This window comes from Tamandua tetradactyla, chromosome 15, assembly GCF_023851605.1.
Source record: "Tamandua tetradactyla isolate mTamTet1 chromosome 15, mTamTet1.pri, whole genome shotgun sequence".
NCBI classification, from domain to species: domain Eukaryota; kingdom Metazoa; phylum Chordata; class Mammalia; order Pilosa; family Myrmecophagidae; genus Tamandua; species Tamandua tetradactyla.
In genome coordinates, this window is record NC_135341.1 from 37,492,972 (window position 1) to 37,513,819 (window position 20,848).

The 20,848-nt window shown below is 39.0% G+C and overlaps 1 protein-coding gene and 1 long non-coding RNA gene across 5 annotated transcripts in view; one reads left to right on the forward strand and one right to left on the reverse strand.

Moving 5' to 3' along the window:
• Positions 1-9,318, forward strand: part of PRKAR2A (protein kinase cAMP-dependent type II regulatory subunit alpha) — an 80,010-nt gene extending 70,692 nt beyond the window's left edge. Inside the window, exons 9-11 of one of the 2 annotated variants that reach the window (XM_077129394.1) lie at positions 3,453-3,518; positions 4,964-5,105; positions 5,599-9,318. In XM_077129394.1, the coding sequence (XP_076985509.1) occupies positions 3,453-3,518; positions 4,964-5,105; positions 5,599-5,732 (342 nt within the window). In that variant the 3' untranslated portion in view covers positions 5,733-9,318. Of the gene's footprint in view, positions 1-3,034; positions 3,426-3,452; positions 3,519-4,963; positions 5,106-5,598 lie in introns of those variants that run through there. The other variant, XM_077129395.1, reaches the window with a different exon arrangement.
• Positions 1-20,848, reverse strand: part of LOC143657234 (uncharacterized) — a 56,806-nt gene that overhangs the window by 25,039 nt on the left and 10,919 nt on the right. For all 3 annotated transcript variants that reach the window (XR_013162779.1, XR_013162777.1, XR_013162778.1), the window contains exon 2: positions 10,616-10,789. This is a non-coding gene — a long non-coding RNA (uncharacterized LOC143657234). The remainder of the gene's footprint in view (positions 1-10,615; positions 10,790-20,848) is intronic.

Here is a 20,848-nt window from a genome sequence, read left to right on the forward strand (position 1 = left end):
ATAAAGACACAGGTTTACAAATAAGTATAAAGAAAGCATCTATTCTTGATTACCAGGCAGGTCAAGAAATACTTTAATTTATTTAATATTTAATTAATATTAAATGCAAGAATATTTTCATTTCAGAAGCCACCCTCTTATCAGTTCCTTTACAATTTCAACCCCCTCTCCCTCCCTAGAGCTAATCACTATCCTGACTTTTAGTAGTCATGAATTTGCTTTTCTTTATAGTTTTTACCACTTATATCAACATCCTAAATGGTATTCCAACTCGTTTGCTTTTTTTATTTCTATAATAGGATTATAGTGCATGTATTCTTTTATTTGTGTCTTGCTTCTTTTGCTCAGCAGTTTTCCTCATTGTTGTGTACTGCAGTATGTTGCTCATTTTTGTTGCTATATAGTATTCCAGTATATGAATATAAACTAGTTACTTTACCACTGATGGTGGACATTAGAGGTTTTTCTGGGTTTTAGCTGTTAGAAACAAAACCTCTCTCTTCTCAACATTGAATCCACCAGATATTCCCTTTACTTCCTACAGCAAAGTTATTTATCCTTTGAGCTTCTGAGGAAATTCCTCCATAAAATGGAGTAGGGAGTAGTATGAACCTTATTAGACTTCTTTAGTGATTGAATGAAGCAATGCGCACGAAATGCTTACCAGAGTGCCTGCTGGGAGTGAGCGCACAGCAATGTTAGCAGTTTCTGTTCTATTTGTTCTCCTCTGTTCATCATGCCCTTTCTCTTTGTCCAGTAGACGTGTCTGAGTCTCTCCTCTCCTCCAAACATATACACACTCGTCACTTCACTTTGATTCTGCTCTAGTTATCACCCCTTTTATTTCCTTTCACAGCAAGACACTTTCAAAGTATGGTCTAATAAGGTGGATTGAGGAAGCCAGACACAAAAGAGAATGTACTGTAAGATTCCATTTATAAGAAGTTAATGAACAGCCAAAACTAGTCTGTGAGAACAGAAATAAGAATGTGGTTACCGGGCCACGGTGGCTCAGCAGGCAAGAATGCTTGCCTGCCATGCCAGAGGACCCAGGTTCGATTCCAGTGCCTGCCCATGTGAAAAGAAAAAAAAAAATTAAAAAGAATGTGGTTACCTCATAGAGAATTAGGGGTGGGGGATGCTTTTGTCTGAGAAAGAGCAAGAGGGAATCTTCTCTAAGCTGTTAGTGTTTTCCTGTTTGATCTAGGTGTTGGGTACAAGTGGCGAAAGCTTATGTAAAAGTGTATCAAGCTGTAGTCTTGAAATCTGAGCTCATTAAATTGTGGATGTTATACATCTATCTAAACAAACCAAAAAAAAGCTCCAGATTCTGCCCTTCACCACTGTCATGTTTCAGATCTTTCCTACCACTCACTCCCTCCTAAAACATCCTTTTTCTTGGTCACTGGTATATTTCCACACATTTGGGACTTTATTACTCTTGACTTACTAGTGGCACTGAGCATTGGTGATCTCATTTTCCTTTCTAAAACTTTCTCCTAAGACTTAGAAACACTTCTTTCTCCTGGTGATTCTTCCTCTTTCTCTTTCTTACTTTCCTTTATGGTTCCCTATTGTTCATCAACCCCTGCCATGCAGCTGTTTGTGTAATGCTAGAACTTCCTGGTAATTGCTCTTCTGGGTTTAGGGTGCCTACTCAACATTGCATAGACAGCCCTCCTTAAAGCTGTGGCTTCTCCTCACATGGGGCAGTGATTATTTTGTGATGATCCCTGGGACAAGGTTAATACAGGATCATTATCTTTAGCTGTATGTGGTGCCCACTTAGAGCTATGTGTGGTGGTTGAAGGTCATGAAATTTTATCCATGCTCAGAAAAACTAGATTTTCACTGGAAACACAAGACCCACATGGAATGAAAACACATGATTAGTATTAAATTATTCAGTGTAGGTGGTCATTGCTTCAAAAGAGTGAGGGATCAGAGACTGAAACATGCATAAAACTTTCTCCCATATCTACTTGCCTAGCTCTCTTACTTCCTTTCAGCCTTTGCTCATATCTCACCTTCTCAGTGAAACACTGTTGTATAGTTAGCCATCCCCTCCCTCAGAACCCTACATCCCACATTGTCCATTCTCTGCTCTATTTTTTCTCCCTATAGCACTTATCAGCTTTTTACATGACAGTATCATTTACTTTCTCATTATGTTGATTGTTATAGTTTATTTATCCTACTGGCTGCTAAGTTCTGTGAGGACAGGGATGTTTGTTTTGTCCACTGCTGTATCTCACATGCTTAGAACTGCATCTGGCACTGTTAAATTTGTTGAATTACCTGAATGATTGGTTCAGCCAGCTTTTTTTTTTCAATTGAGAAATCTTTACACACATACAGTCCATATATGGTGTACAATCAGTGGCTTACAGTATCATCACATAGTTGTGTATTCATCACCATTACCATTTTTAGAACACTTGCTGCATCATTCCAGAAAAAGAAATAAAAAGAAAAAACTCATATATCCTATACCCCTCACCACTCCTTCTCATTGACCATTAGTATTTCAAGCAACCCAGTTTATTTTACCCCTTAACACTCCATTATTTATTTATTATCCATATTTTTTTACTCATCTGTCCATACCCTGATAAAAGGAACATCAGACACAAAGTTTTCACAATCACAGTCACGTTGTAAAAGCTGTATTGTTATAATATTGTCCTCAACAATCAAGGTTACTGGAACACAGCTCAACAGTTTCAGGTACTTCCCTCCAGCCACTCCAATACAGCATAAACTAAAAAGGGATATCTATATAATGTGTAAGAATAGCCTCCAGGATAACCTCTCAACTCTGAATCTCTCAGCCACTGAGGCTTCATTTTGTCTCCTTTCTCTCTTCCCCCTTTTCGTCAAGAAGACTTTCTCATTCCCATTACTAAACCAGGTAGTTAAAATCAAAACAAACAAAAGAAAAATCTTGAGGCTCATAAAGGTGACTTGAACCCATATCAGAGCACCTCCCTCATTATAGCAGAGCCTTCTCCTGATCCATACTGTTCTCTCAAAGGCTGCATTTGATGGTCAAGTTTGGCCCTGGTCCCCATTTCCCAGGGGTAGCCAGAAGTCACCTGGACATTGTCTGCAGCAGAGTCTTGGCTGCTGGTCCCCTGCCATCAGGTGACAATAGCAGAACAAGGTAAGCAGTAAAAATCCTGGTACCCTGTGAAGTTGCATCCTGGGCACATTCATAGAGATAAATATGAATATTCCATGTTAGGAAGTGGGAAATGCATGTCAGTTATAATTGGACTGACATCCCTGGTGATCAGGATCCTCTCATTTTCTTCTATATTTGTTAGCCAGTCTATTTATTTGTAGAGTTAAAATATATATTCAAATCAAAGTTGAGGCAATAAATACTGTTTTTCTCGGTTCCTCTTCATTCCATGCCTGTGACACTCATCTCACCTCTTCTCCCCTTTCAGGGTGAAAAGGCTGATAGCTTTTACATCATAGAGTCCGGCGTAGTGAGCATCTTGATTAGAAGCAAGGTAAGCTTATGTGTAAATGGTATGAGTTACATCAGCAAACATCCAGATACCAGGTGTATACACAGAAAGTAACTTTTTACATTAAATAATTTGTTTGATGTTCCAAAACTATTATTGGTATGTGAAGTATGTTACTGACAGAGACCTAAATCAATAAGAAAAAAATAAACAACCTAATAGAATATGGGGAAATTAAATAATAAAAAAAAATACCATGGCCAGTGAATATAAAAAGAAGCCTTCTTGGGGGAGTACAATGGTAGCTCATTGACAGAATTCTCGCCTGCCATTCTGGAGACTGGGTTTGATTCCTGGAGCCTGCCCATGCCCCACCTCAAAAAAAAGCCTCCTTTTCAGATCACTTCCAGGGGAGGTATGTAGGACTTTTTTTTTTTTTGCATGGGCAGGCACTGGGAATCAAACCCGGGTCTCCGGCATGGCAGGCAAGAACTCTGCCTACTGAGCCACGGTGGCCGGTCCTGGGACATTTATTTTTATGGCCATTTGTTAGATAGGGGAACCTAGAAGACTGATATCATAGGGATGGGAAGAGTGATTCTTGCCAGTAAATCAATTATCAGATATTCCTGTTTGAAATTATTTTGAAGAATACAGAATTTGTTAAAGTAGTGAGCCATATATAATACTAAATTGACTTAGTATGAAACCTTTTGTAAAATATATGTAGTAAAAGTTGCTAAGTATGGAGAAAGAGAAATATGATGATTACTTTGCAAGATAGCTTAATTCCTAATGAAAAATAGACATTGTTTCAAATAAAACAATAGTTTGAAACTTCTGTTTTCTTTTTCTCATAATTTTTGGTCTACTTTTCTATGTTCATACATTTTTCAAATATTCATTGATACCTACTATGACCACAGCATGGTGCTGGGTGGATAGGACTAGAAGCATCTCAGTATTTCTAGAGCTTCTCAGCATTACAGAGTCTTGGGCCATGCCGTACACATGTTGGGTCAGAGTCTCATTGTAACAAAACCCCTTAGGGCTGTTGTATATGAGCGAGTGATAAGTGCTGCTCTAGAGAAGAAACTTAAGTGGGCAGAAACATATCTGCAGTCTCAGAAAATGCTACTGAAATCATAAAGAGTGCATTGGTTCAGATCAGCTTCACTGAACAGAACACAAAAGGGTCAGCACAGAAGTGTAAAAGGAGGAAAGGTGAAGCCACGTAAGCAAGTGTGCCACTTTATTTTTAATTAGTCTAAAAAAATGTAATTAGTATCTATCTGCCCATAATAAAAAGTGGTGCGAACTCCTCTGATTAAACCAAATCTCTGATATTAGCCCATGCAGTTTAAAGGTACAGAGTTTCTGCAAAGTGAATTTCTCACTAATGTTTGAGTGTGCTGAGAAGGTACCTGGAAGGGAATACAAGTGTGTGATTCTGGAGTCAACTGGATCACTTTCTCTGCCTGCTCTAGACTAAAGCGAACAAGGATGGTGGGAATCAGGAGGTTGAGATTGCCCGCTGCCATAAGGGGCAGTACTTTGGAGAGCTTGCACTGGTCACCAACAAACCCAGAGCTGCTTCGGCTTATGCAGTTGGAGATGTGAAATGCTTAGGTAAGAAAACTTAGTAAGTGTATTAATACTTTTTTTCCCTAGTGTGCAGTAGATTTTCCTGTCTGCAAGCCTTGATTTATTCTGCCAGCTATCACATCTAGACCTGGACAGTTTGTGTGATCAACCAGAAATGGGTGAATGTATTCTTTTAGCAAACATTCCTGAGCACTGACTACGTCCTGTAAGCCAGGCAAGCACATAGACCCCTGGCTGTGTGGAAAGAGCAGGACAGGTATCCAGAGCTGTGAGGGTAATGGGAGAGAACAGGTACTGCTGGCCTCTGCAGATTCTCACACGTCTTTGAAAATTTAAATGTCACAGACTGCTGCATTCAGATAGAATCATCCTTCTTTTTTTTCTTGTGCCCAGGATCCCAAAGTCTAATTTCCTATGATGTGAATAGATATATTTAGGAAAGTTTTGCACAAGGGAAATGACTTGAGTATTGGTATAGAAAATTCATTCTCTCCCTCACCTCTTTTTCACAATGCAGTTATGGATGTACAAGCATTTGAGAGGCTGCTGGGGCCCTGCATGGACATTATGAAGAGGAACATCTCTCACTACGAGGAACAACTGGTGAAATTGTTTGGCTCCAGCATGGATCTAATCGACCCTGGGCAGTAGGTGTGCCACACCAAAGAGTCTTCTCAGTGTGACACCAAAACCCTCTGGTCAGCCACAGAACACACCCAGAAAACAGATACAACAGAACAGTTCCTGCTGTTGCCACCACCACTGCCACAGCTATGGCTGTGGGCATTTAAATTACTTGAAAGTCAGCACTGAAGGATGGGCAGAGGTTCAATCCACGCCCCCACTTTGCCTCTGAAAGTCCATTATTAGACCACTTGTAATGATTACTCCACCCCAGTTTCCACATCTTTGGTTCACAGTGGCATGTCTCTCCAACAGTTTAAGTGCCTGATACAAAATCCAAAGTGTAACCATTCTCCTTTCCCTCTCTTGCTGCTGCTGTTGCTTTTGGAAGGTACCACAAGATCTGTAGAAATTTGTTGTGTAATTGTAGATACCCTTCCCCAACCTTTCTCAGGGGAGGAAACTCCTCATTTCTCCTTTGAGAAAGTCCATCTGGTTCACAATTGTAGCCTTTGGTTTTTTATAGTGGGAAATGGTGGCAGATGTGATGGAGGGATGTGATCCTGTGGCTTTATGCTGTCTGCTCCAAACATTGCTGCTGTCTCCAAACCCACGATGATGCTTAGGGAGAGGCCCTTCCCAGGGCCCAGCAGGTCAACACCCAGAGCAAACTGACCCATCAGTGGAACCCATATCAGAGCAGAAAATTTGGATTCTGCATATTTTACAAGTAGCAGAGAGCCAGGGAAGGTTTTCCTGGGTTGTGGATTTTGCATTTTATTTTTTAGTAGGTTTTGTTTCATTTTGTTTTTTAACCTCTGTGCAGTTTACCTGAATTAATTGTTGCCCTTTTATAAGGAGCCAGGTCTGACGATACTATCACTTTATCTGACCCAAATACTTTCCAGGGAAACTCTTGCCATCCCTTGCTTCTGCTTGTCCCTACCAGCTAATGGCAGTGTGCTGACAAGGGATTGTGCTACAAAGAGAGCCCTTTTCTTCTACTTCAGAGCTGTTGTATAGCTTTGTTGTGGCACCATCAATTTTTAAGCTCTTTAAAGAGAAAGAAGCTGGTTTTGTTTCATTAGGAAACAAAAAAAAGAAAAAAAGAAAAGCTCTACTTAGGGAATTGCCCCAGATTCTGCCAGACATGTTCATACATGTGGAGTGTGTCAGCTGACTCAACATTCATCCCCAAGATCAACTCTGTTTCTTAGTTTTCAAAAATTTGCAACACTCTCAATTTCATACAATTACTGCAAAAGTTTTTCTAAAATGAAAAGCTTTTTCTGAGATGTTAGGATATCCTAGTTGTTGATCCCAGAGGAAGGTAATTTAGCTTATATTAAACACTTTTTGACCCACTATCAGGTATAATTCTGATAAATTATTTTAATTAACTAGCTGTATTTTGGAATGAAAATTATTTTTCATCAGAATGACATAGAATTAGTCACTATAAGAGATCCTAGGAGCAGGGTGATATTTGGCATAAAGATAATGTGACTGTCATAGTCAAGTTTATATATTAAGAGGCCCTTTCCAATATACTTTTTTTCTTTTCAACGTATATTACTCAATAAATCCCTAAGAGATTACTTACTGGGGCTTGAGTCATTCCTCTAGTAGATAAATTATAGAGCCCACATAGTCTCCTTCCAGTGTCCACAAGCTCTGCTTTTAGGCCTGGACAGTGTGGCTAAGAGATTTCCAGAGTTGGTTACCTACCATAAAATTCTTGGAAATTCTCCCTTTTTATTGTGTTCCATGAAGTGAAAGCAGAAGGACTCTTTCCAGACTGCTCTGGATAACCTGCATTGCAACTCAGAACTGTGAAAGGTTATAACTCATACTCCAAAACAGGCAGTTAGCACTGGGAAAGGCTGTGTGACAATCACATATTTTCCCAAGTTTCATCTTTTCTACAGTGTTCTTTTATTATTAAATAAATCTAAAGGGCAGGTCTTAGACTTTTAACAGGCAAACCATATCCGTTTCTTGGAAAAGTAACAGATACATTGGGCTTCAAGCTTCTCATCCTGCCCTCTCACACATCTCAGTCTAATCTTCCCCTTTACAGAGTTCTCTTTGACACTCCTGACTCACTGATGGTTGCTATTTTGCAGAGTAGGATCTGTTGAATTTGAATGCTTCTACTCTAAGTACAGATTGACCTCTGAATCAGCAATCAAGACCCTTATTACATGTGCCTATAGGGTTCCAGCTTGAAAGAGGGAGACTTTAAAGGGACCAGTGTGAGTGAAATAGAACAGCCATTACCAGAGTGCCAGAATCCTGACAGTGTTCCAGATTTATTTGTAGCATAGGCAATGAAAGGTGGCAGACAAGTTCATCCCAGGACTGTGGTCCCTGCATTGTGTCAGGCAAGCCCTGCACTGATGGTTGAGCCTCATGAGGAGGAACATGTCTTGGGAACAGATCCCTTTGTTGTTTTATATTGTTCTCCTCAGTGGGCTAGAGCCTCATGCTGTCTTTTCTGACCTTGCTGTTGATTTTAGATGGTGGAGAATATTCCTGAGAGTCTTGAGGTCCAACCTGCAGTGTTGTCTTTCCTTCTGGTCCCCAGTTTATCCCACTCACACTCTTAACTTGGCTGTGTTCTCTGATGGAAGGATTCACCTGCTTTAGTCCTCTTAGCAGTAGTCCTCTTATATATGATTGGGTTATATATATTTCCTAAGGAATCTCAGAAATCAGGAGAGCTTTTTGAGCAGTTTAATGAGTGAAATCAGCAGCAAAATGGGCAAGAAATTGTTCTCCAGCCAAGAGAGGTGAGCTGTTCACAATGGTGGCAAAGTCAGTGAGAGGTGCCACTGGCACCTAGGACACCCTGAGCACACAGTACTTTCATGTCCTGTCACATTGTACAAAAGACCTCTCTCATTCACACACACACACACACACACACACACACACACAAAATAGAAAGGTAGACTTGCACAGAGAAAAAGGAAAACGACCCATGAATGTCGTTTTTTTTAAACTTTTGTTTCAGTTGGTTGATATTGGAGTTTTTGTTCTTGACGTGCACTTGTAGACCAGTCTTACCAAGATACAAGTTGTTCCGTTTTTTCACTACAGTTACCTCTAATTCCTCCTGTCTTGACTGCTGACGTTCCTCAGTGGTTCTAATGTCTATTTTATGGGCAGCAGCCTTCCCATGGGTTTCCTTTTACACACTGCAGGGCTATCTTTGTACTTACTTTAAAAAATAAATAAAAAAATAAAAAAAAAAGGAGAAAGCTGTCACTAACCTTATGGGGGGTTTGCAGAAAACCATTTAGTACACCTTTAGCAAAGGGTAGATTCTTCATTGTGTTTTCTTAAGTTCATTGTAATAAAAAAAATTCTAATTCAGCATTATTGTGCTACCTCAAAGGTAAAAATGTTTTAAGATCTTTTTTGGTCCTGAGTTCTATGCATAGTGTTTGAAATGTTTTTCAATTGGAATTATTTTTTAAATCATTGGGGAAATTTTTATTTTAACCCATTTTACACTTGTATTTTAATCTCAAAATGATAAGTGATTAGAAAGTGATCAATTCTTGCTCTGTAGTATTGAACTTATAATTAAAAGTCATTAAGAATTGAATCATTGTTTGCCATAAATAATGTTGTTTTTTTTAAAAGGAAACTCTAGGGCTTGGCTTCATTCTTCGTTAATAAAGGCTGACAAATCATGTCTGACTCCCCAGAGCAGCCTTGCCTCATGTGTCTATCCTCTCATTTCAAAGTTCCAGGCCATCCCAACACTCATCTGGCAGAAAAGCTATTGGGATTGTAGTATGACCTCTTGAAAATTAGGGAGGAGGAAAGGGCATGGTACTCAAGTTTTTTGGAATGACATGCACAGGCATCTAATATACCCCCTTGCTGGGGAAGCTTTATTCACCAAGAAGGCCCAGTAGAAAACATCTCCTGTCTGATGGTATGACTTACATTATTTCCTTCTCTGTAACATGGTTATAATCAGAACCAACAGAAATGCTGTGACAGTCTACTCAGTTTCTTTCTGGTGGGGAAAAAGGAAACTTCTACTGCAAAACCATGTCCCAGTGTGATCTTGCTTTTTCTGAGCAGAGACACCTACCTTTACAAAAGGGCCAAGTGGTGGATGGCCATACAAAATACCCATCTGGGGCCCAAGAAACTGGTAGTTGAACCCAATCAAAGCCAAATCAGCCTTGTTTCAAGGTTTTAAAAATTAACTATGATTCAGTTTTTGTGATTTGAGTGGTAATGTGGCTATGAAGTTACTTAAGAAGCTCCAGGACAGTGTCAAGATCATATAATCCACAGTTTCAACCTTGAAGAAGAGGGGACATTACATGAGGATTTTGCTTTCTGTGAAAGTATGTTCTAATAGGAAGCTATAAATTAATCTCATCAAAGTTACCTGAACATATCCTCAGTGATCTTGAGAAGTCATTCAGTTTTATAACTACAGAATTAAAACAGAATGACTGATAATGTGGTAAAGGAGAAAAGGGTCAATTCACAAAGCATTGTATTAAGTATGAATTTTGCCTTCCTTTACCCATCCTTTCTATATGCAGATGCCTCATTCTTGATGATGACCAATGGTACCTCTGTTACTTGATTGCCTTTGGGTATGCAGATAAATTGCAGCATGTCAACCAGGAACATAGTAATCAATTGTAATTTCAAATGATTTTTATCCAAGTTCTAAATTAGAAAGTCAGAATTTCTATAGCTCTGACTCCACTCATTTATTCATTGAACAAATCCTGATGACCATCTGAGAAAATTCCTGACACTGTTTAAACCCCAAGATCCTCATGATAGTAATCATTCTGAGGTCTGCCAGGGGATTCCTGGACCTTTCCTCAAGTGTTAACAGGGCTTATTTTCCAAAATTCTGGACTCACCAGCTCCAGATTCCCATTTCAAGCATGACCATGCTCCCAAAATGCCTTTTGTTGCCCTTGGTCACAGTGCTTTTCCCTCTCTGGGATGCTGCTGTCTTGTTGAAGTGAGTGGTCTGGACACACCAGCACGCAATGTCTCTCACTACTCTTGCTCACAAAGGCATCCTGGAGGAGCTGTAGAAGAAGGAATGCAAGATTTAAGGTTTGAAAGGAGCACTCCCTTCAGATAGGGACTCCTCAGAAAGTCATTTTCATGCTAGTCATCCTAAATATGATCCAGACTGGCCAGAGATGCTATTTTGGCCTAAGCTGCCTTCTGTGATGACAAGTGCTAAAAGTCAAAATATTTCTGAAGGTTTCTTTTCTGTGACATTTCTATTCCTTCTTTTTCACTTCTCAACCAGAATCCTTGGTCCCATGGGCATTTCTTTCTTTTCTAGAAAAGCAGTTTTCTAATTTTTTTTTTAGTTAACAAAGTCAGAAGAGTGACCAGCCCATCTGGAGACCAAAGGCAGGAGACTAGCCATACTGGAACATGAAACCAAAGGGAACTGGAAAGCTATCCCAACACTAGGAAAACCAGCAGGATCAGACTTTTCACTAGTCAGTCTATCCTGGCAGAAAAATGGTCATTCTCCAGTCAACTCTTAAGTAAGGCAGATGAAACAGGTGATATCAGCAAATCCCTGTGGCTTCTTGTCCCTAGGTCCACCCCTTTCTCACACCATATACAAAAATCAACTCAAAAAGGATCAACTCAAAAAGACCTTAAAACACCAGCCAGAATTATCAAACTCCTAGAAGGAAACAGGGAAGCATCTTCAGGACCTTGTGTTGGGCAATGGTTTCTTAGACTATAAACTCAAAGCACAAGAAACAACAGAAAAAAATACATAAATGGGATTCATCAAAATTAAAAAACTTTTGTTCCTCGAAGGACTTACCATGTGTGCTGATTTGAATCTATTAAGTACCCCCAGAAAAGCCATGTTTTGATCCTGACCCAAAATGTGAGGGCAGCAGTTTCTTTTAATTCTGATTCAACACTGTAGTTTGGAAACTTTTGATTAGATCATCTCCACGGAGATGTGACACACCCAATTGTGGGTGTGGCCTTTTGGTTAGTTGAAGAAATTACTCCACCCATTCCAGGTGGGTCTTGATTAGTTTACTGGAATCCTTTAAAAGAGGAAACATCTTAGAGAGAGAGCCGGTTGAGTAGAGACATAGATGTTTGAAGATGCTTGGGGCCCAGCAGACATTGCTGTGTGCCTTCCCGTGAGGTGTTAAGTAAACCAGAACCTGGAGAGAGCCAAGGTAAGCCAAGAGATTAAAGCCAGCCCTGGAGAAACAACGTGAGGAACTCCCACAGGAACAGAGGCTGAAAGCAACTAAGAGCCCAAGAGCAAGGAACCAACAGATGCAGCCATATAGACTTCCCAGATAACAGTGCTATTCCAGACCCATCTGCCTTTCTTGAAATAAGGTATTTTTCCCCGGCTGCCTTAGTTTGGATATTTTCATAGGCTTAAAACTATAAACTTATAACTTATTAAATTCCATTTATAAAAGCCATTCAATTTCTGGTATATTACATTCTGGGAGCTTAACAGACTAATATACCATGAAAGTAAAACAACCTACACAATGGGAGAAAACAAAAAATATTAATGCACAATGTACCACAAAAGAATATGAAACAAGGAAACAGAAAATGATGGCCCATCAAATGAAGAAGATAAAAATCCAGAAAACACTAATGAAGATGAGAATGTGGATATACCAAACATGGTATATAACACACACCTGGAGGAGCTAGAAAAGGAACAGCAAACGAATGCCAAAGCAAGCAGATGGTAAGAAATAACAATTATAGCAGAAGTAAATGAAATTGAGAATAAAAAAACAATAGAATCAACAAAACCAAAAGTTGGCTCTTTAAGATGAGCAATAAAATTGGCAAACCCTTAGCTAGACTGATAGAAGATGCAAATAAAATCAGAAATGAAATGAGGGTTGGGGGAACATTACAACTGACCTCACAAAAATAATATCATAAGGGGATACTGTGAACATTTGTATGCCAACAAATTAGAAAACTTAGATGAAATGGACAGTTTCCTAGAAACATAAACAACCTACACTGTCTCTAGAAGATTTCAACAAACCAATCACAAGAGATTGAATCAGTCTTCAAAAACTTCCCCCAAACAAAAAAAGCCCAGGACCAGATGGCTTCACAGGGTAATTCTAACAGTCATTCCAAGAAGAATGAATACCAATTGTTCTAGTTTGCTAGCTACCAGAATGCAATATACCAGAAACAGAATGGCTTTTAAAAAAGGGAATTTAGTAAGTTACAAGTTTACAGTTCTAAGGCTGAGAAAATGTCCCAGTTAAAGCAAGTCTATAGAAATGTCCAATTTAAGGCATCCAATAAAAGATACTGGTTCAAGAAGGCAGATGACATTCAATGTTTCTCTCTCAGCTGGAAGGAAACATGGTGAACATGGTGGCATCTGCTGGCTTTCTCGTGGCTCTACCAAAGGGACTGTCTCCAAAATATTTCCTCTTTTAAAGGATTCCAGCAAGCAACTCCACCTTCAATAGGTGGAGACACACCTCCTTGGAAATCATCTAATCAAAAGTTACCACCCACAGTTGGGTGGGTCACATCTCCATGGGAACCATCAAAATGCTCCCACCCCGCAATATTGAATGAAGATTAAAGGACATGGCTTTTCTGGGGCCCACCACAGATTCAAACCAGCATACGATCTTGCTGAAATTCTTCCAAAAAAAATTGAACTGGAGGGAACACTGCCTGACTCATTCTATGACACTAACAACACGCTAATACCAAAGCCAGATAAAGATACTACAAGAGAAAAGAATATTATAGACCAGTCTCTCTAATGAATATAGATACAAAAGTCCTCAACAAAATATTTGCAAATTGATTCCAACAGTACATTAAAAGAATTATACACCGTGTTCAAATGGGTTTTATTCCATGTGTGTGAGCATTGTTCAACACAAGAAAATCAATTAATGTAATACACCACATCAACAAATTGAGGGGGAAAAAAATGACACTGTCATATCATTGATGCAGAAAGGGCATTTAACAAAATCCAGCATCTTTTCCTAATAAAAACACTTTGAAAGATAGGAATAGAAGGAAACTTCTTCAAAATGATAAAAGGCACATTTCAAAAGGTGCAGCTAACCAACTTTGACTCAAGAAGAAATAGATGACCTCAACAAACCAATCACAAGTAAAGAAATTGAATTAGTCATCCAAAAGCTTCCTAAAAAGAAAAGTCCAGGACCAGACGGCTTCACATGTGAATTCTACCAAACATTCCACAAAGAATTAGTACCAACTCTCCTCAAACTCTTCAAAATAATTGAAGTGGAGGGAAAACTACCTAATTCATTCTATGAAGCCAACATCACCCTCATACCAAAACCAGGCAAAGATATTACAAAAAAAGAAAACTACAGACCAATCTCTCTAATGAATATAGATGCAAAAATCCTCAATAAAATTTTAGCAAATCGTATCCAACAACACATTAAAAGAATTATACATCATGACCAAGTAGAATTCATCCCAGGTATGCAAGGATGGTTCAACATAAGAAAATCAATTAATGTAATACACCATATCAACAAATCAAAGCAGAAAAATCACATGATCATCTCAATTGATGCAGAGAAGGCATTTGACAAGATTCAACATCCTTTCCTGTTGAAAACACTTCAAAAGATAGAAATACAAGGGAACTTCCTTAAAATGATAGAGGGAATATATGAAAAACCCACAGCTAATATCATCCTCAACGGGGAAAAATTGAAAACTTTCCCCCTAAGAACAGGAACAAGACAAGGATGTCCACTATCACCACTATTATTCAACATTGTGTTGGAGGTTCTAGCCAGAGCAATTAGACAAGAAAAAGAAATACAAGGCATCAAAATTGGAAAGGAAGAAGTAAAACTATCACTGTTTGCAGACGATATGATACTATACGTCGAAAACCCGGAAAAATCCACAACAAAACTACTAGAGCTAATAAATGAGTACAGCAAAGTAGCAGGTTACAAGATCAACATTCAAAAATCTGTAGCATTTCTATACACTAGTAATGAACAAGCTGAGGGGGAAATCAAGAAACGAATCCCATTTACAATTGCAATTAAAAGAATAAAATACCTAGGAATAAATTTAACTAAAGAGACAAAAAACCTATATAAAGAAAACTACAAAAAACTGTTAAAAGAAATCACAGAAGACCTAAATAGATGGAAGGGCATACCGTGTTCATGGATTGGAAGACTAAATATAGTTAAGATGTCAATCCTACCTAAATTGATTTACAGATTCAATGCAATACCAATCAAAATCCCAACAACTTATTTTTCAGAAATAGAAAAACCAATAAGCAAATTTATCTGGAAGGGCAGGGTGCCCCGAATTGCTAAAAACATCTTGAGGAAAAAAAATGAAGCTGGAGGTCTCGCACTGCCTGACTTTAAGGCATATTATGAAGCCACAGTGGTCAAAACAGCATGGTATTGGCATAAAGATAGATATATCGACCAATGGAATCGAATAGAGTGCTCAGATATAGACCCTCTCATCTATGGACATTTGATCTTTGATAAGGCAGTCAAGCCAACTCACCTGGGACAGAACAGTCTCTTCAATAAATGGTACCTAGAGAACTGGATATCCATATGCAAAGAATGAAAGGGGACCCGTATCTCACACCCTATACAAAAGTTAACTCAAAATGGATTAAACATCTAAACATTAGGTCTAAGACCATAAAACAGTTAGAGGAAAATGTTGGGAGATATCTTATGAAACTTATAATTGGAGGCGGTTTTATGGACCTTAAACCTAAAGCAAGAGCACTGAAGAAAGAAATAAATAAATGGGAACTCCTCAAGATTGAACACTTTTGTGCATCAAAGAACTTCATCAAGAAAGACAGCCTACACAATGGGAGACAATATTTGGAAATGACATATCAGATAAAGGTCTAGTATCCAGAATTTATAAAGAGATTGTTCAACTCAACAACAAAAAGACAGCCAACCCAATTACAAAATGGAAAAAAGACTTGAACAGACACCTATCAGAAGAGGAAATACAAATGGCCAAAAGGCACATGAAGAGATGCTCAATGTCCCTGGCCATTAGAGAAATGCAAATCAAAACCACAATGAGATATCATCTCACACCCACCAGAATGGCCATTTTCAACAAAACAGAAAATGACAAGTGCTGGAGAGGATGCAGAGAAAGAGGCACACTTATCCACTGTTGGTGGGAATGTCAAATGGTGCAACCACTGTGGAAGGCAGTTTGGCGGTTCCTCAAAAAGCTGAATATAGAATTGCCATACGACCCAGCAATACCATTGCTGGGTATCTACTCAAAGGACTTAAGGGCAAAGACACAAACGGACATTTGCACACCAATGTTTATAGCAGCGTTATTTACAATTGCAAAGAGATGGAAACAGCCAAAATGTCCATCAACAGACGAGTGGCTAAACAAACTGTGGTATATACATACGATAGAATATTATGCAGCTTTAAGACAGGATAAACTTATGAAGCATGTAATAACATGGATGAACCTAGAGAACATTATGCTGAGTGAGTCTAGCCAAAAACTAAAAGACAAATACTGTATGGTCCCACTGATGTGAACGGACATTTGAGAATAAACTTGGAATATGTCATTGGTAACAGAGTCCAGCAGAAGTTAGAAACAGGGTAAGATAATGGGTAATTGGAGCTGAAGGGATACAGACTGTGCAGCAGGACTAGATACAAAAACTCTAAAATGGACAACACAATAATACCTAATTGTAAAGTAATTATGTTAAAACACTGAATGAAGCTGCATCTGAGCTATAGGTTTTTTTTTGTTGTTGTTGTTGTTTTGTTTTTTGTTTGTTTTTGTCTGTCTGGTTGTTTTTTTTTGTTTTTTTTGGTTTTTGTTTTCACTATTATTATTACTTTTATTTTTTTCTCTATATTAACATTCTATATCTTTTTCTGTTGTGTTGCTAGTTCTTCTAGACTGATGCAAATGTACTAAGAAACGATGATCATGCATTTATGTGATGATGTTAAGAATTACTGATTGCATATGTAGAATGGTATGATTTCTAAATGTTGGGTTAATTTCTTTTTTTCTTTTTTCCGTTAATTAATAAAAAAAAATAATTAAATAAATAAATAAATAAATAAAAAAGTAAAAAAAAAAAAAAAAAGGTGCAGCTAACATTGTAATCAATGGTGAAAGCCTGGAAGCTTTCCCTCTAAGATCAGGAACAAGACAAGACAAGAATGCCCATTGTCAATATGCCTAATCAACAGCATGCTTGAAATTCAGTCTAGAGCTATGAGGCAAGAAAAATAAATGAGACATCCAAACCAGAAAGGGAAAAGTACAATTTTTTAAAATCTATGACAAAACTACTACAGCTAATAAATGAGTTCAGCCAAGTTGCAAGATAACAAACAAGACCAACATGCAAAACTCAATAGTGTTTCTATATGCTAATAATGAGCAATCTGAGAAGGAAGTCAAGAAAAAAATACATATTTGTAGTAGCAAAAAACATAATCAGATATCTAGGAATTACATTCATAACAGCTCCTTAAAGAATAAAATACCCAGGAATAAGTTACCCAAGGAGGTAAAGACCTTGTGCACTGAAAACTACAAAACATTGCTGAAAGAAATTGAAGAAGACCTAAATAATCGGCAAGACATCTCATGTTCATGGATAAGAAGACAATATTGTTAAGATGTTACTACTACCCAAAATGATGTACATGTTCAATACAATGCCTATCAAATCCCAACAGTCTTTTTTACAGAAATGAAAAGCTGATCCTCAAATTCATATGAAATCACACAGGGCTCTGGTGAAATCAAAATTGCAAAGGAAGAACAAAGTTGGAGGATTCACACTTCTTGATTTCAAAATTTACTACAAAGCCACAGTAATCAAAACAGCATGTTACTGTCATAAAGATAACATAAGGATAGGCTAATGGAATACAATTGAGAATTCAGAAATAAACTCACACATCTATAGCCAACTGAATTTTGACAAGGGTATCAAGTACATTAACTAGGGAAATAATCTCTGTAATAAACGGTTTTGAGAAAATAGATACCATTTGCAAAATAATGAAGTTTGACAAACCTCACAGCATATACAAGAATTAACTTTAAATGGATCCAGGACCTAAACATAAAAGCTAAAACCAGCTCCCCTCTCTTTCTCCGCCAGCCCGCCGCGCGGCGCCCATGCCCCGCAGCAGCCGACCTGCCCGCCCTCCTTCTCCCCTCTCTCACGGTGCCCTCTTCCCCCACCTTCACCGGCTCCTCCGCCACCAGCCTTGACAGCCTTGCCACCCTCACCTTTCCTCCTCCAGAACAGCTACTGGGGGAGTGGAGACAATACAGAGCAGCTCCCGGAGCCACGACGTAGATCAAAGGGACGGCGTACCCCATCCTGGAACGGCTGACTGTCTGGGAGAACCAGCTCCGGTGAGAACACCAAGGGACGCGGGCTTTCCTGGGAGGGATGGCAAGCGGCCGGAGTCCCTCCCTTCCTCCTTCCCAGGACAGCTGGCAGAATTAGGCAGGCGGTCCCCTCAGGCCGTGGCGGCTGGCGTCCCCACCACACGAGGCCCCCTGGACCAACTGAAAGAGTTGGGTCAGAAATCCCCAGACTGCGGAGAACGGTGACCAGGGGGTCCCCTCCAAACACGTGACTCCCCGGTCCGCCTGGGAACAGAGCACTCTCCTGGGCTGCGACAGCTGGCGCCCTTCCGCCACGCTTGGCGCCCCGGGCCGACTAGGAAATTTGGTCGGGCGCTCTCACGTGCTGCGGCGGCCGGCGACCCTCCCCGCGTTCGGACCCCTGGGCCGGCTGGCACTCTTCCAAGATGCTTCAGCGGCCAAACCTCCCCTACGGCGAGAGTTTTCCAGAGTTAAAGGACCCACAGCAACTTTTACTGGTGGATCCTGTAGACAAACGTGTGCCACGAGCACCACCTACTGGGCAGGATAAGAAAAACAGAACCCAGAGATTTCACAGAAAAATCTTACAACCTGTGAGGTCCAACACTCAGGGAAATCTGACTAAATGCCCAGACGCCAGCAGAAGATAACGGATCACGCTCAGAAAATTGAAAATATGGCCCAGTCAAAAGAACAAACCAATAGTTCAAATGAGATACAGGAGCTGAAACAACTAATGCTGAATATACGAACAGAAATGGAAAACCTCTTCAAAAATGAAATCGATAAATTGAGGGAGGACATGAAGAAGACATGGGCTGAACAAAAAGAAGAAATAGAAAAACTGAAAAAGCAAATCACAGAGCTTATGAAAGTGAAGGATAAAGTAGAAAAGATGGAAAAAAACAATGGATACCTACAATGATAGATTTAAAGAGAAAGAAGATAGAATTAGTGATTTGGAGGATACAACATCTGAATTCCAAAAAGAAACAGAAACTATCCGGAAAAGAATGGAAAAATTCGAAGAGGGTATCAGGGAACTCAAGGACAATATGAATCGCACAAATATATGTGTTGTGGGTGTCCCAGAAGGAGAAGAGAAGGGAAAAGGAGGAGAAAAACTAACGGAAGAAATTATCACTGAAAATTTCCCAACTCTTATGAAAAACCTAAAATTACAGATCCAAGAAGTGCAGCGCACCCCAAAGAGATTAGACCCAAATAGGCATTCCCCAAGACACTTATTAGTTAGAATGTCAGAGGTCAAAGAGAAAGAGAGGATCTTGAAAGCAGCGAGAGAGAAGCAATCCATCACATACAAGGGAAACCCAATAAGACTATGTGTAGATTTCTCAGCAGAAACCATGGAAGCTAGAAGACAGTGGGATGATATATTTAAGTTACTAAAAGAGAAAAACTGCCAACCAAGACTCCTATATCCAGCAAAATTGTCCTTCAAAAATGAGGGAGAAATTAAAACATTCTTAGACAAAAAGTCACTGAGAGAATTTGTGACCAAGAGACCAGCTCTGCAAGAAATACTAAAGGGAGCACTAGAGTCAGATACAAAAAGACAGAAGAGAGAGATATGGAGAAGAGTGTAGAAAGAAGGAAAGTCAGATATGATATATATAATACAAAAGACAAAATGGTAGAGGAAAATATTATCCAAACAGTAATAACTCTAAATGTTAATGGACTGAATTCCCCAATCAAAAGACATAGACTGGCAGAATGGATTAAAAAACAGGATCCTTCCATATGCTGTCTACAGGAAACGCATCTTAGACCCAAAGATAAATATAGGTTGAAAGTGAGAGGTTGGGAAAAGATATTTCATGCAAATAACAACCAGAAAAGAGCAGGAGTGGCTATACTAATATCCAACAAATTGCACTTCAAATGTAAAACAGTTAAAAGAGACAAAGAAGGACACTATATACTAATAAAAGGAACAATTAAACAAGAAGACATAACAATCATAAATATTTATGCATCGAACCAGAATGCCCCAAAATATGTGAGGAATACACTGCAAACACTGAAAAGGGAAATAGACACATATACCATAATAGTTGGAGACTTCAATTCACCACTCTCATCAATGGACAGGACATCTAGACAGAGGATCAATAAAGAAATAGAGAATCTGAATATTACTATAAATGAGCTAGACTTAACAGACATCTATAGGACATTACATCCCACAACAGCAGGGTACACCTTTTTTTCAAGTGCTCATGGTTCATTCTCAAAGATAGACCATATGCTGGGTCACAAAGCAAGTCTTAACAAATTTAAAAAGATTGAAATCATACACAACACTTTCTCGGATCATAAAGGAATGAAGTTGGAAATCAATAATAGGCGGAGTGCCAGAAAATTCACAAATACATGGAGGCTCAACAACACACTCTTAAACAACAAGTGGGTCAAAGAAGAAATTGCAAGAGAAATTAGTAAATACCTAGAGGCGAATGAAAATGAAAACACAACATATCAAAACTTATGGGACGCAGCAAAGGCAGTGCTAAGAGGGAAATTTATTGCCCTAAATGCCTTTATCAGAAAATAAGAAAAGGCAAAAATTGAGGAATTAACTGTCCACTTGGAAGAACTGGAGAAAGAACAGTAAACTAATTCCAAAGCAAGCAAAAGGAAAGAAA